This window comes from Prunus persica, unplaced genomic scaffold (assembly GCF_000346465.2).
Source record: "Prunus persica cultivar Lovell unplaced genomic scaffold, Prunus_persica_NCBIv2 scaffold_12, whole genome shotgun sequence".
In the NCBI taxonomy this organism is placed as follows: Eukaryota; Viridiplantae; Streptophyta; class Magnoliopsida; order Rosales; family Rosaceae; genus Prunus; species Prunus persica.
Window position 1 is genome coordinate 143,206 of NW_018027148.1, and position 19,507 is coordinate 162,712.

Here is a 19,507-nt window from a genome sequence, read left to right on the forward strand (position 1 = left end):
GGTGTATTGTACGGTTCTAGATATTGGATTTCACTCAAACCCCACCAAAGTGACTCCTCCCACTATATTATGATGTTCCCCATGTTTTGGACTCAATTCAATATCGATTGGTCCACGAAATCATGAAATTCAGGTTCGAACGAAGTCCGTTCTGAAATGGAGTGGTTGGTCCATTGCGTAGTTTTAACCATTGGATTTCGCTCAAAACTCTCCAAATGACTCCTCTCACCATATTATGATATTCCCCAAGTTTTCGGCTCAGTTCGATATCGATTGATCCAAGAAATTGGACCATTCATGGTCGTACGAAGTTCGTTCTCTAATGGAGTGGTTTGTGTATTTCCTAGTGTTCGCTACTAGCTTCCACAAGATTATAATGTTCCCCAAGTTTTGGACTCAATCCGATATCGATTGGTCCAGGAAATTGGACAATTCAGGTTCGTACGAAATTCATTATGAAATGGAGTGGTTAGTGTATTGCATAGTTTTAGCCATTGGATTTCACTGAAAACTCACCAAATGAGTCCTCCCACAACATTACGATGTTCCCAAAGTTTTGGACTCAATCCGATATTGATTGGTCCATGAAATTTGACAATTCAGGTTCGTACGAAGTTCATTCCGAAATGGAGTGGCTGGTGTATTGCTCAGTTTTAACCATTGGATTTCACTCAAAACTCACCAAATAAATCCTCCACCATATTATGATGTTCCCCATGTTTTGGACTCAATCCGATATCGACTGGTCCATGAAATTGGACAATTCAGGTTCATATGAAGTTCCATATGAAATGGAGTGGTTGGTGTATTGCATAGTTTTAGCTATTGAATTTCACTCCAAACCCACCAAGTGACTCCTGCCACTATATTATGATGTTCCCCAGGTTTTTGACTCAACCCGATATCGATTTGTCCATGAAATTGGATAATTCAGGTTCGTATGACATTCGTTCTAAAATGGAATGGTTGGTGAATTGCATAGTTCTAGAGATTGTATTTCAGTCAAAAACCCACCAAATGACTCCTCCCACAATATTATGAGGTTCCCCAAGTTTTGGACTCAATCCGATATCGATTGGTCAAAGAAATCGGACAATTCAAGTTTGTACGAAGTTCGTTCTGAATTGGAGTGGTTGGTGTATTGCATCGTTTCAGCCATTGGATTTCACTCAAATGGAGTGGTTGGTGCATTGCCCAGTTTTGGCAATTGGATTTCACTCAAAACTCCCCAAATGAATCCTCCCACCATATTATTATGTTCCCCAAGTTTTGGACTCAATCCAGTACAGATTTGTCCATGAAATTGGACAATTCAGGTTCGTATGAAGTTCGTTATGAAATGGAGTGGTTGGTGTATTGCATAGTTTTAGTTGTTCGATTTGACTCAAAACTCACCAAATGACTCCTCCAAGCATATTATGATGTTCCCAAAGTTTTGGACTCAATCCGATATCAATTGGTGCAGGAAATCGGACAATTCAGGTTCGTACGAAGTTCGTTCTGAAATGGAATTGTTGGTGTATTGCATAGTTCTAGAGATTGTATTTCATTCACAGGCCACCAAATGACTCCTCACACTATATTAGGAAGTTCCCCAAGTTTTGGACTCAATCCGATATCGATTTGTCCATGAAATTGGACAATTCAGGTTCGTACGAAGTTCGTTATGAAATGGAGTGGTTGGTGTATTGCATAGTTTTAGCCGTTGGATTTGACTCAAAACTCACCAAATGACTCCTCCCACTATATTATGATGTTACCCAAGTTTTGGACTCAATCCAATATCAATTGGTGCAGGAAATTGCACAATTCAGGTTCGTACGAAGTTCGTTCTGAAATGAAGTGGTTGGTGTATTGCATAGTTTTAGAGATTAGATTTCACTTAAAACTCACCAAATGACTTCTCCCACCATATTTTGATGTTACCCAAGTTTTGGACTCAATCCGATATCAATTGGGCTACGAAATTGGACAACTCAGGTTCGTACGAAGTTCGTTCGGAAATGGAGTGGTTGGTGTATTGCATAGTTCTAGAGATTGGATTTCTCTGAAAACCCACCAAATGACTTCTCCCACAGTATTACGAGGTTCCCCAAGTTTTGGACTTAGTGTGATATCGATTGGTCCATGAAATCGGACAATTCAAGTTCGTACGAAGTTCGTTCTGAAATGGAGTGGTTGCTGTATTGCATAGTTTTGGCAATTGGATTTCACTCAAAACTCACCAAATGACTCCTCCCACAACTTTATGCTGTTCCCGAAGTTTTGTACTCAAACAGATATCGATTGATCCTTGAAATTGCACCATTCAGGTTAGTACGAAGTTCGTTATGAAATCAAGTGGTTAGTGTATTGCATAGTTTTAGCCATTGGTTTTCAATCTAAACTTACCAAATGACTCCTCCCGCAAAATCATGATGTTCTCCAAGTTTTCGACTCAATCCGATAACGATTGGTCCATCAAATTGGACAATTCTGGTTCGTATGAAGTTCGTTACGAAATGGAGTGCTTGGTGCATTGCAAAGTTCTAGAGATTGGATTTCACTCAAAACCCACCAAGTGACTCCTCCACCATATTATGATGTTCCAAAAGTTTTGTACTCAATCCGATATTGATTGGTCCATGAAATTGGACAACTTAGGTTCGTACGAAGTCCATTCTGAAATGGAGTGGTTGGTTTATTGCATAGTTCTAGAGATTGGATTTCACTACCAACCGAATGACTACTCCCACAATATTATGACGCTCCCCAAGTTTTGGACTCAATCCGATATCGATTTGTCCTTGAAATTGGACAATTCAGGTTCATACAAAGTTCGTTATGAAATGGAGTAGTTGGTGTATTGCATTGTTTTAGCCATTGTATTTCACTCAAAAGTCACCAAATGACTCCTCCAAGCATATTATGATGTTCCCAAAGTCTTGGGCTCAATCCGATCTCAATTGGTCCATTAAATTGGACAATTCAGGTTCGTACGAAGTTCGTTATGAAATGGAGTAGTTGGTGTATTGGATAGTATTAGCTATTGGATTTCACTCAAAAGTCACTAAATGACTCCTCCAAGCATATTATAATGTTCCCAAAGTTTTGGACTTAATCCGATATCGATTGGTGTTGAACCTATTCTTAACAACTAAAATGAGTTATTAAAAACAGCAACTTTAATTCTCGCAAGTGCACGAACCATTTATAGTATAGCTGTTGTAAATACGAGGTCGATCCCACGGAAAATGGTAACTTGGTTCCAAGGAAAATTACTTAGAATGATAGAAAAACATAGAACCAAGAAACTGACTAACTAGCTATTAAATGGAGTGGTTGGTGTATTGCATAGTTGTAGTGATTGGATTTCACTCAAAACCCACCAAATGACTCCTCCCACCATATTATGATGTTCCCCAAGTTTTGGACTCAATCCGATATTGATTGGTCCACGAAATTGGACAATTCCGGTTTGTACGAAGTTCGTTATGAAATGGAGTGGTTGGTGTAATGCATAGTTTTAGCCATTGGATTACCCTCAAAACCCACCAAATGACTCCTCCCACCATATTATGATGTTCCCCAAGTTTTGGACTCAATCTGATATCGACTGGTTCATGAAATTGGACAATTTTGGTTCGTACGAAGTTCGGTCTGAAATGGAGTGGCTGGTGTATTTCATAGTTCTAGAGATTGGATTTCACTCAAATCCCCCGAAATGACTACTCCTACCATATTATGTTGTTCCCCAAGTTTTGGACTCAATCCGATATCGATTGGTCCATGAAATTGGACAATTCAGGTTCGTACGAAGTTCGTTCTGAAATGGAGTGGTTGTTGTGTTGCACAGTTGTAGCCATTGGATTTCACTCAGAACCCACCAAATGACTTCTCCCATCATATTATGATGTTCCCCATGTTTTGTACTCAATCCGATATCAATTGGTCCATGAAATTTGACAATTTAGGTTCGTACGTAGTTCGTTATGAAATGGAGTGGTTGGTGTATTGCATAGTTTTAGCCATTGGATTTCACTCAAAAGTCACCAAATGACTCCGCCCACCATATTATGATGTTCCCCAAGTTTTGGACTCAATCCGATATCGATTGGTCCACGAAATTGGACAATTCAGGTTCGTACGTAGTTCGTTATGAAATGGAGTGGTTGGTGTATTGCAGAGTTTTAGCCATTGGATTTCATTCAAAACTGACCAAATCACTCCTTCCATCATATATTATGATGTTCCCCAAATTTTGGACTCAATCCGATATCGATTGGTCCACGAAATTGGACAATTCAGGTTCGGATGAAGTTCGTTTTCAAATGGAGTGGTTGGTGTATTGCATAGTTTTGGTAAATTGGATTTCACTCAAAATCCACCAAATGACTCCTCCCACAATATTATGCTGTACCCCAAGTTCCGGACCCAATCCGATATCGATTGGTACATGAAATATGACAATTTAGGTTCGTACGAATTTCGTTCTGAAAAGGAGTGGTTGGGGCATTGCATAGTTTTAGCCATTGGATTTTATTCAAAACTCACCAAATGACTCCTCCCACCATATATTATGATGTTCCCCAAGTTTTGGACTCAATCCGATATCGATCGGTCCATGAAATTGGACAATTCAGGTTCGTACGAAGTTCGTTCTAAAATAGAGTGGTTGGTGTATTGCATAGTTCTAGAAATTGGATTTCACTCAAAACCCACCAAAGGACTCCTCCCACAATATTATGACGTTCCCCAAGTTATGGAATGGAGTGGTTGGTGTATTGCATAGTTCTCGAGATTGGATTTCACTCAAAACTCACCAAATGACTCCTCACACAAAATTAGGATGTTCCTCAAGTGTTGGACTCAATCCGATACTGATTGCTCCATGAAATTGGACAATTTAGATTCGTACGATGTTCGTGATGAAATGCAGTGGTTGGTGTGTTGCATCGTTCTAGAGATTGGATTTCACTCCAAACCCACCAAATGACTCTTCCCACTATATTATGATGTTCCCTAAGTTTCGGAATCAATCTGATATCGATTGGTACATGAAATTGGACAATTCAGGTTTGTACGAAGTTCGTTCTGAAATGGAGTGGTTGGTGTATTGTATAGTTCTAGAGATTGGATTTCACTCAAAACCGACGAAATAACTAATCCCACAATATTACGATGTTCCCCAAGTTTTGGACTCAATCCGATATTGATTGGTACATGAAATTCGACAATTGAGGTTCGTAAGAAGTTCGTTACGAACTGGGGTGGTTGGTGTATTGCACAGTTTCACCCATTGGATTTCACTCAAAACTCACCGAACGACTCCTCCAACCATATTATGATGTTCCCCAAGTTTTGGACTCAATCCGATTTTGATTGGTCCATGAAATCGGACAATTCAGGTTCGTACGAAGTTCGTTCTGAAATGTAGTGGTTGGTGCATATCATAGTTTTGGCAATTGGATTTCACTCAAAACTCCCCAAATGACTCCTGCCAAAACATTATGATGTTCCCCAAGTTTTGGGCTCAATCCGATACCGATTGGTCCATGAAATTGGACAATTCAGGTTCGTACGAAGTTCGTTCTGAAATGGAGTGGTTGGTGTATTGCATAGTTTTGGCAATTGGATTTCACTCAAAACCCACCAAATGACTCCTCCCACAATATTATGATTTTCACCAACTTTTGGACACAATCCGATTTTGATTGGTCCCTGAAATCGGACAATTCAGGTTGGAACGAAGTTCGTTCCGAAATGGAGTTGTTGGTGTATTGCATAGTTTTGGCAATTGGATTTTGCTCAAAACTCACCAAATGACACCTCCCACCACATTATGATGTTCCCCAAGTTCTGGACTAAATCCGATATCGATTGGTCCATGAAATCGGACAATTCAGGTTCGTATGAAGTTCGTTTTGAGATGCAGTGGTTGGTGTATTGTATAGTTCTAGAGATTTGATTTCCCTCAAAACCGACCATATGACTTCTCCAACAATATTATGATGTTCCCCAAGTTTTGGACTCAATCCGATATCGATTGATCGATGAAATCGGACAATTCAGGTTCATACGAAGTTCGTTCTGAGATGGAGTGGTTGGTGTATTGTATAGTTCGGGAGATTGGATTTCACTCAAAACCCACCAAATGACTCCTCCCACAATATTACGATGTTCCCCAAGTTTTGGACTCAATCCGACATTGATTGGTCCGTGAAATAGGACAATTCAGTTTCGAACGAAGTTCGTTCCGAAATGGAGTTGTTGGTGTATTGCATAGTTTTGGCAATTGGATTTTGCTCAAAACTCACCAAATGACACCTCCCACCACATTATGATGTTCCCCAAGTTCTGAACAAAATCCGATATCGATTGGTCCATGAAATCGGACAATTCAGGTTCGTACGAAGTTCGTTCTGAGATGGAGTGGTTGGTGTATTGTATAGTTCTAGAGATTTGATTTCACTCAAAACCACCATATGACTCCTCCAACAATATTATGATGGTCCCCAAGTTTTGGACTCAATCCGATATCGATTGGTCGATGAAATTGGACAACTCAGGTTCGTACGAAGTTCGTTATGAAATGGAGTGAGTGGTGTATTGCATAGTTTTAGCCATTGGATTACACTCAGAACCCATCAAATGACTCCTCCCATCGTATTATGATGTTCCACAAGTTTTGGACTCAATCCGATATTGATTGGTCCATGAAATTGGACAATTCAGGTTCGTACGAAGTTCGTTATGAAATGGAGTGGTTGGTGTATTGCATAGTTCTAGAGATTGGACTTCACTCAAAACCCTCCGAATGACTCCACCCACCATATTATGATGTTCCCCAAGTTTTGGCCTCAATCCGATATCGATGGGTCCACGAAATTGGGAAATTAAGGTTCCTATGAAGTTCATTACGAAATGGAGTGGTTGGGGCATTGTACTACTCTGGAGATTATATTTAACTCAAAACCAAACAAACGACTCTTCCCACTATATTATGATGTTCCCCAAGTTTTGGACTCAATCTGATATCGATTGGTCCATGAAATTGGACAATTCAGGTTCGTACGAAGTTCGTTGTGAAATGGAGTGGTTGGTGTATTGCATAGTTTTAGCCATTGGATTTCATTCAAAACTTACGAAAAGACTCCACCCATCATATTATGATATTCCCCAAGTTTTGTACTCAATCCGATATCGATTGGTCCATGAAATTGGACAATTCAGGTTCGTACAAAGTTCGTTATGAAATGGAGTGGTTGGTGTATTGCATAGTTGTAGGGATTGGATTTCACTGAAAACCCACCAAATGACTCCTCCCACCATATTATATTGTTCCCCATGTTTTGGACTCAATCCGATATCGATTGGTCCATGAAAGTGGACAATTCAGGTTCGTATGAAGTTCGTTCTGAAATGGAGTGGTTGGTGTATTGCATAGTTTTAGACTTTGGATTTCACTCAAAAGTCACCAAATGACTCTTCCCACCATATTATGATGTTCCCTAAGTTTTGGACTGAATCAGATATCGATTGGTCCTTGAAATTGGACAATTCAGTTTCGTATGAAGTTCGTTCTGAAATGGAGTGGTTGGTGTACTGCATACTTTTAGACTTTGGATTTCACTCAAAAGTCACCAAATGGCTCCTCCCACCATATTATGATGTTTCCCAAGTTTTGGACTCAATCCGATATCGATGGGTCCTTGAAATTGGACAATTCAGTCTCATACGAAGTTTGTCTCGTACGAAGTTTGTTACGAAATAGAGTGGTTGGTGTATTGCATAGTTCTAGAGATGGATTTCACTCAAAACCCACCAAATGACTCATCCCACCATATTATGATGTTCCCCTAGTTTTGGACTCAATCCGATATTGATTGGTGCATGAAATTGGACAATTTAAGTTCGTTCTGAAATGGAGTGGTTGGTGTATTGCATAGTTCTGGGGATTGGATTTGACTCAAAACCCCCCAAATGACTACTCCCACCATTTTACGATGTTCCCCAAGTTTTGGACTCAAAACGATATTTATTGGTCCATGAAATTGGACAATTTAGGTTTGTACGAAGTTCGTTATGAAATGGAGTGGTTGCTGTATTGCATAGTTCTAGAGATTGGATTTCACTCAAAACCCACCAAATGACTCCTTCCACCGTATGATGATGTTCCCCGAGTTTTGGACTCAATTCGATATCGATTGGTCCATGAAATTGGAGAATTCAGGTTCATACAAAGTTCATTCTGAAATGGAGTGGTTGCTGTAGTGCATAGTTTTAGTCTTTGGATTTCACTCAAAATTCACCAAATGACTCCTCCCACCATATTATGATGTTCCCCAAGTTTAGGACTCAGTCAAATATCGATTGGTCCATGAAATTGGACAATTCAGGTTCGTACGAAGTTCGATATGAAATGGTGCGGTTGGTGTATTGCATAGTTCTAGATATTGGATTTCACTCAAATCCCACCAAATGACTCCTCCCACCACATTATGATGTTCCCCAAGTTTTCGACTCAATCCGATATCGATTGGTCCATGAAATTGGACAATTCAGGTTCGTACGAAGTTCGTTTTGAAATGGAGTGGTTGGTGTATTGCGTAGTTGTAGAGATTGGATTTCACTCAAAACCCACAAAATGACTCCTCCAACCATATTATGATGTTCCCCAAGTTTTGGACTCAATCCGATATCTATTGGTCCCTGAAATTGGACAATTCAAGTTCGTACGAAGTTCGTTATGTAATGTTGTGGGCAGTGTATTGCATAGTTTTAGCCACTGGATTTCATTCAAAACTCACCAAAAGACTCCACCAATCATATTATGATGTTCCCCAAGTTTTGGACTCAATCCCATATCGATTGGTCCATGAAATTGGACAATTTAGGTTCGTACGAAGTTCGTTACGAAATGGTGTGGTTGGTGTTTTGTATAATTCTAGAGATTGGATTTCCCTCAAAGCCCACCAAATGACTCCTCCCACCATATTATGTTGTTCCCCAAGTTTTGGACTCAATCCGATATCGATTGGTGCATGAAATTGGACAATTGAGGTTCGTACGAAGTTCGTTCTGAAACGGAGTGGTTGGTGTATTGCATAGTTCTAGAGATTGGATTTCACTCAAAACCCACAAAATGACTCCTTTAACAATATTATGGTGTTCCCCAAGTTTTGGACTCAATCCGATATCGATTGGTCCGTAAAGTTAGACAATTCAGGTTTGTACGAAGTTCGTTATGAAATGGAGTGGTTGGTGTATTGCATAGTTTTAGCCATTGGATTTCATTCAAAACTCAAAAAATGACTCCTCCCATCATATTATGATGTTCAACAAGTTTCGGACTCAATCCAATTTCGATTGGTCCATGAAATTCGAAAATTCAGGTTCATACGAAGTTTGTTCTGAAATGGAGTGGTGTGTGTATTTCTTAGTTTTAAAGATTGGATTTCACTGAAAAGTCACCAAATGACTCCTCCCACCATATTATGATGTTCCCCAAGTTTTGGACTCAATCTGATATCTATTGGTCCATGAAATCGGACAATTCAGATTCGTACGATGTTCGTTCTGAAATGCAGTGGTTGGTTTATTGCATAGTTTTAGCCATTGGATTTGACTCAAAAGTCACCAAATAACTACTCCCACGATACTATGATGTTCCCCAAGTTTTGGACTCAATCATATATCGATTGGTCCATGAAATTGGACAATTCAGGTTCGTACAAAGTTCCTTATGAAATGGAGTGGTTGGTGTATTGCATAGTTTTAGGCATTGGATTTCACTCAAGATTCACCAAATGAGTCCTCCCGCCAAATTGTGATGTTCCCTAAGTTTTGGACTCAATCCGATATCGATTGGTCCATGAAATCGGACAATTCAGTTTGTACGAAGTTCATTCTGAAATGGAGTGGTTGGTGTATTGCATTGTTTCGATTTCCCTCAAAACTCACAAAATGACTCCTCCCACAACATTACGATGTTCCCCCAGTTTTGGACTCAATCCGATATTGATTGGTCCATGAAATCGGACAGTTCAGGTTCGTAAAAAGTTCGTTATGAAATGGAGTGGTTGGTGTATTGCATAGTTTTAGCAATTGGATTTCATTCAAAACTCACCAAATGACTCCTCCCACCATATTATGATGTTCCCCAAGTTTTGGACTCAATCTGATATCAATTGGTCCATGAAATTGGACAATTCAGGTTCGTACGAAGTTCGTTAAGAAATGTAGTGGTTATTGTGTTGTATAGTTCTAGAGGTTGGATTTCACTCAAAACTCACCGAACGACTCCTCCCACCATATTATGATGTTCCCCAAGTTTTGGACTCAATTCGATATCGATTGGTCCGTGAAATCAAACAATTCAGGTTCGTACGAAGTTTGTTACGCAATGGCGTGGTTGGTGTATGACATAGTTTTAGGCATTGGATTTCACTCGAGATTCACCAAATGAGTCCTCCCACCATATTGTGATGTTCTCTAAGTTTTGGACTCAATCCGATATCGATTGGTCCATGAAATAGGACAATTCAGTTCATACGAAGTTCGTTCTGAAATGGAGTTGTTGGTGTATTGCATTGTTTTAGCCATTAGATTTCTCTCAAAACTCACAAAATGACTCCTCCCACAACATTACGATGTTCCCCAAGTTTTGGACTCAAACCGATATCTATTGGTTCATGAAGTCGGACAATTCAGGTTCGTATGAAGTTCATTATGAAATGGAGTGGTTGGTGTACTGCATTGTTTTAGCCATTGGATTTCACTCAAATCCCCCAAAATGACTCCTCCCACAATATTATGATGTTTCCCCAGTTTTGGACTCAATCCCATATCGATTGGTCCATGAAATCGGACAGTTCAGGTTCGTAAAAAGTTCGTTATGAAATGGAGTGGTTGGTGTATTGCATAGTTTTAGCAATTGGATTTCATTCAAAACTCACCAAATGACTCCTCCCACCATATTATGATGTTGACCAAGTTTCGGGCTCAATGAAAAGCTCATAATTTCACACATTTGCATGCCTTCTTTCCTTAGTAATTTTTTTAGCTTCTCTTTATTTTGAGTCTCTTACCTATGTTTGTGTGCTTTGTAGGTTAAGACAGCAAGGGGATGACATTTGATACAATTCATGCATGTTAAGGGCTGAGTGGCACAAGAGGAATATGAGCTTAAAGACAAAACTAATTTGTCCCACACTCCTTGTCAGTCCAGTTTCGTAGGTCATCTTGCAGGCCTCATTTCAGTAACTTACACAGGTCGGATGAGGAGACATCCTTCATAGAAGTTGTTCCAATGGGTGTCTATTATAACATATCCAACTTTCAGCCCAATTGGATAAATCTGGAGCCCTCAACACGTCAAAGACTGAACCAAGTTCACAGAAATGTCATGTTGGCTGCCATCACATTTAATGTGGCTACATCCCTAGAGCCATGTGCTACACATGGGCAGCCACACATGGGAGTCAAATCAGCTCAGAAGCTCAGAAAGATGAACAAAAGTCAAGCTTTCCATAAAGAAACCATACCAAAGCATGTATTTGTCAGCTGGAGCAGTTGGCAAGTATGGGCAGCTGGAGCAGTTGGGAGCAGCTAAGAGAGGTGTGCTTCACCAGCCAAAGGGGAGCACGAAATTTCACTCTATAAATAGAGAGTTGCACACTCATTCAAGAGGAGAGAGCAGACACACACATTCACTTCATCCATTACTCTCATACACACATTCAGATTCACCACAAAGAGAGAAGAGAGCTTGGAGCTGTCAAGGGAGCTTGGAGCTGTCCTGGGAACTTCCTTGCTGCCATCATCTAGTTCTTCTCCTCTCTTTATCCTATCTATGTATTTCTTATTTTCTGTATTCATAGTTATGTCTAACTAATCCATTTAGTTAGGGCTTAGGATGAAGCCCTAGTCATGAATATTCGATTTTATGGTTAATTGATTTCCTTGCTTTTATTATCAAGTTGTTAATCTCCAGTTTATTGTGTGCTTGATGTATGTTTTCTTGGAGTAGCTAACTAAGATTTTATGCATCTAGCACAGGTTGGGAAGGGGTTTAGATTCACCAATTCTACTCTCCTTTCACAAGCAACACATGAATGGCCTAAGAATCATTCAAGGGGTTAATAACCATAGGTTGACTAGGACAGATACCATGTTCTAGGACTTGTGTGATTATCATATTCTCAAGGAGCTTAATGACTCTTGTATGCTTTATTCTAAGTAGATACCATGCTTAGGTTGCATATTAGAGATCACGTGTTGTGTAGATACCATGCATGATCACATGCCTTAGGAGAATCATGCATCCTGCACCTAGATACCATAGGCTTGTATGCGATGATCTATTGTTGATGAAGCTTGAGTCAATTTCTATGCATTCATAACTTGGATAGGAAAACTAGTGGTGGATTCCAAGGCTCTAACACCTTTCAATCATTGTTTCACAACTTGTTGATTGCTGCCAGTGTTTACTTTCGAGCACTTTCATTTCACTTTCTTGTTTTCATTTCAACAACAAAACCCCCCATTTCGAGTGCGTGTGTGGTGCTAGGATTCTGTCCTAGACCTTGAGTAATTAGCAAGAGGCATTGTTGAATTCGACCTTGCCTTTAGCTAGTTAGTCAGTTTCTTTGTTCTTTGTTTTTCTAGCATTCTAAGTAATTTAACTTGGAACCAAGTTACCATTCTCCGTGGGATCGACCTCGTATTTACATAAGCTATACTATAAACGGTTCGTGCACTTGCGAGAATTAAAGTTGCTGTTTTTAATAACTCATTTTAGTTGTTAAGAATTGGCTCAACAAGTTTTTGGCGCCGTTGCCGGGGAACCGGTAATGATGGTGCTATAGTTAGATTACTTTGATTATTTTGTTTTTGTTTGTTTCATTTGTTTCTTTTCGTTGGTTTTTCTTTTAGTATTCAGTTTTTGTATTTTGTTGTTATCTCCATTGAAAGCACTGAATTGACTTCCTTGGTGTGTGCATGTCCGAATCTGACCAGGAGCAAAGTTCACCTGAGCCACTTTCACCAAGAACCGCTGCTGTGCGTGCTGGTTTGAGGAGGAATTATAGTTCTTCAAGCGTTGAATCTAAAAGTTACGAATCTGAAGGTTCAAGCAACATGGCAGAGATTCCGAACAACAACAATGATGAAGGAGGTGGTGCGCTTGTTGTCCAACCAAGAAAACCCCTGCGTGAGTTTTCCATTCCCAAAGTCACCGATCAACCTTCGTGCATCGTCTATCCTCAACTCACAGTTGACAGGTTTCAGCTTAAAAGTGGTATGATTCATCTTCTTCCAACTTATTATGGTAATACCACTGAGGATCCTTACATGCATATTAAGCAATTCTTTGAAATATGTGCTACGATCAAAATTCAAAACCTTGATGATGAGCAGATTAAGATGAGGCTATTCCCATTCAGTTTAAAAGATAAAGCTAAGTCTTGGTTATACTCTTTGCCTAATGCTTCAATTCATACTTGGGAAGAGCTTTCTAATAAGTTTTTGCAGAAATTTTTTCCGGCTCAAAAGACTAACAAGATTAGAAAGGAAATTCTTGGTTTCACACAAAAGGAAGGAGAAGCTTTTCATGAATGTTGGGAGAGGTACAAGGAGATGATAAGTTCTTGCCCACACCACAACATAGAGAGTTGGATGCAAATGCAATCTTTCTATGAAGGTTTGCTTGATTCCGAAAGGATGATGGTAGATGCAACAAGTGGAGAAGGACTGATGAACAAAACAGCAGATGAGGCTTTTACTCTCTTTGAATCCTTGAGTGCTAACTCTCAACAATGGAGCCACAATAAAGGAAGAGGAGCTCCTATGAAAGCTGTGGTCTCTGAGGTAAGTACTAATAATGAAATTGCTGCAAAACTTGATGTTATGTGTTCTTTGCTTCAACAGGCAGTGACTGGCCCTCTAGGAAACAAAGTGGAAGTTCAAGACCAATCTTTTGCGGAGCACATGCTAGAACAAGCAAATGCCCTTCAAGCAAGGAATCCTCAAAATGATCCTTATTCAAACACGTACAATCCGGGATGGAGAAATCATCCTAATTTCAGGTGGAACAACAATCCAAATGTGCCACAATCTCAAGGACCTCCCCCAGGATTCCAAACACAACAAAGGCAATTCCAGCAAGCTCCCCAACAAGTGCAAGAGCAAAGGGGTGATCAAATGGGAGAATTGCAAGACATGTTCAAGAAGTTCATGGGTCAACAGATGCAAACCAATCAGAATATTCAAAATGCAGTGAACAAACTAGAAGTGCAAGTTGGGCAAATTGCATCCTCCATAAGCAATAGGGCATCCGGAACTTTCCCAAGCCAAACGGAGGTGAATCCAAGGCATCAAGAGCATGCTAAAGCAGTACACATCTTGAGAAGTGGTAAGCAAGTTGATAATAAGGTTGGAAATGCCAATGAAGAGCAAGAAGATGGAGAACACGTGGAGATCATTCAGCCACCACATGGGCAGCCCACAGCTTCCAACAAACAGTCCATCAATGCTCCTGGAAAGAGCACAGGCCTTAAGGTATCATCTAATGCTAATCAAGTTCCAATTTCAGCTAATGCTTTTAGGCCTATTGCACCCTTTCCCAGCAGGTTATCAAAGTCAAAGAAAGATCAAGGCTTGGATGAGATAATGGAAACATTCAAGAAGGTGCAAATCAACATCCCATTGCTCAATGCCATTACTCAGATTCCAAAGTATGCAAAATTTTTGAAGGATCTATGCACTAACAAGAGGAGATTCAAAGAGCATGAACAAGTTGCATTGAGTGAAGAGGTAAGTGCAGTGTTACAAAGAAAGCTGCCTCCAAAGCTAAAAGATCCAGGTTCGTTTTCTATACCTTGCATAGTTGGTGATTTTAAGTTTCAAAAAGCTTTGCTTGATCTTGGTGCTTCTATAAATCTTATGCCATATCATGTTTATGAGAAACTTAACCTTGGTGAGTTGCAAGACACATCTGTGAGCATTCAATTGGCAGATAGAACTATTAGGTACCCTAAGGGCATTCTAGAAGATGTTTTGGTGAAAGTGGAAGAGCTAATTTTGCCAGCAGATTTCTTGGTGTTGGAGATGGAAGAAGCACCAATTCATGACAATCAGTTACCACTCATTCTAGGTCGGCCATTCATGGCAACTGCCGGTGCTATTATTGATGTGAAGAAGGGTACATTGACCATGAATGTGTTTGATGAGATAATAGCATTCAAAGTGTTTGAAGCCTCCAAGTTTCCAAGTGATGAGCATGAAGTTTTCCATCTTGATGCAATTGATACTATGGTGAAAGAAGCACTGCCAATGAGTTATTTGGAGCCCATTGAAGCATGCATCACACAAAGCATAAGGAAAGAAGAAGTGGACAGCTTAGAGGCTGTGATCTCTCCTTTACTTCTTGAGCTTGTTTGCAGCATGGATAGCTACATAGAAATTGGAAAGAGGTATGCTAACCAATTTGAATCATTACCCCCACCTACTAATAAGGTTTTACCTTCTATTGTGCAGGCACCTGTGTTGGAATTAAAGCAATTGCCAAAACACCTTAAATATGCTTATTTAGGTGAAAATGAGACTCTACCTGTTATAATTGCCTCACATCTCGGACCAAATGATGAAAAGAAGCTTTTGAGAGTTCTAAAAGAGCACAAAACTGCAATTGGGTGGAGCATTGCAGATATCAAAGGCATAAGCCCAACACTGTGCATGCACAAGATATTATTGGAAGACAATGCAATGCCTAAGAGGGATGCCCAAAGACGTCTCAATCCGAACATGAAGGAGGTGGTAAGAAAAGAGGTAATTAAGCTTTTAAATGTTGGTATTATTTACCCTATTTCTGACAGTAAATGGGTGAGCCCAGTGCAAGTTGTCCCCAAGAAGTCAGGTATCACAGTGGTGAAGAATGAAGCAAACGAACTTGTACCTACACGGATGACCACGGGCTGTAGAGTTTGCATTGATTATAGGAAGCTCAACACAGCGACAAGCAAAGATCACTTTCCTCTTCCATTCATTGATCAAATGCTTGAGAGATTAGCTGGGCATAGCCACTATTGCTTCCTTGATGGATATTCAGGCTACAACCAAATCACCATAGCCCCAGAGGATCAAGAGAAGACGACCTTCACATGTCCCTTTGGCACTTTCGCTTATAGGAGGATGCCTTTTGGTCTCTGTAACGCCCCAGCCACTTTTCAAAGGTGCATGATGAGCATTTTCTCCGACATGGTAGAAAGGTTCATTGAGGTATTCATGGATGACTTCTCTGTCTTTGGTGATTCTTTTGATCAATGCTTGCATAACTTATCCAAGGTGTTGGCTAGATGTGAACATACTAACCTTGTGCTTAATTGGGAAAAATGTCATTTTATGGTTAACCAAGGCATAGTTCTTGGTCATGTCATCTCTAGTAAAGGAATTGAGGTAGATAAAGCTAAGATTGATTTGATTGCCTCTATGCCCTCACCTACTTCTGTCAAAGAAGTACGTTCTTTCCTTGGTCATGCAGGTTTCTATAGGCGTTTCATTAAGGATTTTTCTAAGATTGCGATGCCTATGTGCAATCTCCTTGCCAAGGACATGGATTTTGTGTTTGATCAAGACTGTGAGAATGCTTTCAATGCTTTGAAGAAGATGCTCACAACTGCCCCAATCATTATACCACCGGATTGGAGCTTGCCCTTTGAATTGATGTGTGACGCCTCAGATTATGCTGTTGGAGCTGTTTTGGGACAGCGAGTTGATAAGAAGCCACATGCCATCTACTATGCTAGTAGAACCCTCAACGATGCCCAACTCAACTATTCCACCACAGAGAAGGAGTTGTTTGCCGTCATATTTGCTTTAGAGAAGTTCAGATCATATTTGATTACTAACAAGGTTATTGTTTACACTGATCATGCAGCATTGAAATACTTGTTAGCTAAGAAGGATGCCAAACCACGACTCATTAGATGGATTCTCTTGTTGCAAGAGTTTGACTTGGAGATAAAAGATAAGAAAGGAAGTGAGAATGTCGTGGCTGATCACTTGAGGAGATTGGTGCATGTATCTAACGAAGAGGAGGATTCATTGCCATTGCGTGAAAGCTTCCCTGATGAGCAACTCTTCTCCATTTGTGCTTTGAATTCTCTCAATCCATTGCCTTGGTTTGCTGATATTGTTAACTATTTGTGCACTAACGAACTCCCTACAGGGTTATCTACGTTCCAACGTGACAAGCTTAGGAAGCAAGCAAGATACTACTTTTGGGATGATCCCTATCTATTCAAGCATTGTCCAAACCAAGTAATTCGAAGGTGTGTGCCTGAAGGTGATTTTAAGAGCATTCTAGAGTTTTGTCACTCCCACGCATGCGGAGGCCATTTTGGAGCAAAGAAGACTGCCAGCAAAGTGCTACAATCAGGTTTCTTTTGGCCTACCCTTTTTAAGGATGCTTATGTTTTTTGTGCTTCATGTGATAGATGCCAACGGATGGGTAATTTACATGCTAGAAATCAGATGCCTCTCACCAATATCTTAATCGTTGATATATTTGATGTTTGGGGAATTGATTTCATGGGCCCTTTTCCTACCTCTTATGGATTTGAATATATATTAGTTGCTGTCGATTATGTTTCTAAATGGGTGGAAGCCATTGCCACTAGAACTAATGATGCTAAGGTTGTGATCGGTTTTCTCAAAGGAAATATTTTTACAAGGTTTGGCACACCTAGAGCAATCATTAGTGATGGTGGCTCCCACTTTGTTAACCAAGCTTTTGCAGCACTCTTGAAGAAATATGGAATCACGCATAAGGTGGCAACACCCTATCATCCTCAAACTAGTGGGCAGGTTGAGATAAGCAATAGGGAGATTAAGCACATACTTGAAAAGACAGTGAACACCACAAGGAAGGATTGGTCCATGCGTTTGGATGATGCATTGTGGGCTTATAGGACTGCTTATAAGACCCCTATAGGTATGTCTCCGTATAGACTTGTTTTCGGTAAACCTTGTCACTTACCAGTGGAGCTTGAGCACAGGGCTTATTGGGCAATCAAGGCCTTCAATTTTGATATGAAAGCCGCTGGTGAGAAGAGGAGGCTTCAACTCAATGAGCTGGAGGAGTTGCGACATGAAGCGTATGAGAACGCGAAGCTTTACAAGGAGAAAACAAAGCAATATCACGACAAGAAAATTCTTAGGAAGACGTTTGAGAAAGGGCAGAAGGTTCTCTTATTCAATTCACGCCTTAAGCTCTTCCCAGGTAAGCTTCGTTCTCGGTGGATTGGCCCTTTTGTTATTACTAATGTGTTTAATCATGGCGCAGTGGAGATTCAAAACATTAAGGATGGCAGCACCTTCAAGGTGAATGGACATCGGTTGAAACCTTACTTCGATGCCAACTTTGATGCCAATATTGAGTCTCAAGCACTCAAGGAGCCTCCACCACTCTCTTAAAGCTCACCAGAGTTTGGATGTCCGGCTGAAGACGTGAAACTTAGCGCTTCTTGGGAGGCAACCCAAGGTGATGAGGAGAAGATAGAATATGCAAGGAAGCTTGCTTGCATCCTAATCGCTTCAAAGGGGAGTTTTTCTGAAATCTAACCTTTGGTTATGTCTTTCCCTTGTCTTCTTTCCTTTCATTTATGTGGCATTGCTTTTTCTTACACTCTAAACATTGAGGACAATGTTTCATTTAAGTTTGGGGGGAAGGATTTAGTTATGTTGTTTCAAATTGTCAAATTTTAAAATTTTGAGTGTGTCTAATGGCCAAAAACGCAGGATTTTGTGTCTTGTTTCGTTATCCTTCCAAACACCTATGATAAGACTTGGATCTAATACTAATATGGTTTCTCAGAAATTGATAGTCATTGTTTAAGGACTTTGTGTGGTTCTGAGTTAACTCTGTCTTGCATGCCATCCTTGCACTTATTGAGCACTTTGCTGAGTTAGTCCAATTTCTTGCTTCTTGGAGACGATATGCAATTCTACTTATCTCAGATCTTGGTTTCGTACTCTAGAACTTATTTGAATATCTCTTGAGACATTTTGTTGCCATACAATGCTTAGGAAGTGATTTAGGCCATGTTTGAACCGTTTGAGCTTTTCTAACAATCCCTCTACATGTATTCATCCCTAGTCAACCCATTTGAGCCTACGTTAAGCCTTTCTTTGTGTAAACCATTCTTACCATAATGAACCTCTGTTTTCTTATTCTTACTTATTCTATGAGCAATTAAAGTTATCTTCAAAAGAGAGTTATAAAGAATGCAAGGTTTTTGGAGCAAAAGTGAATCATTAGTGCCATAACCCAAGTGTTGAAAAGAAATAAATTTGGGGGTATTGGTAACTAATCAAAAGAGGTAATGAAGTGTGACCAATGTAGTCACGGCCCTAGGGTGTTATAAAAGAGAAGATCATGGTGATCTAGGGTAAAGAGCCACAAAATTAGGCCAAATAAACAGATATGAAGGTGCTGAAATTATGTTGAAAATATGCTCATGTATGTGTT

The 19,507-nt window shown here is 40.0% G+C and overlaps 1 protein-coding gene across 1 annotated transcript; it reads left to right on the forward strand.

Moving 5' to 3' along the window:
* The first annotated feature begins 12,981 nt into the window (after nt 1-12,981).
* LOC109946372 lies at nt 12,982-18,953 on the forward strand. Its single transcript, XM_020553910.1, has one exon. It carries the CDS (start codon nt 12,982-12,984, stop codon nt 18,451-18,453), a length of 5,472 nt encoding a protein of 1,823 aa, XP_020409499.1. The 3' UTR covers nt 18,454-18,953.
* Nucleotides 18,954-19,507: the final 554 nt, after the last annotated feature.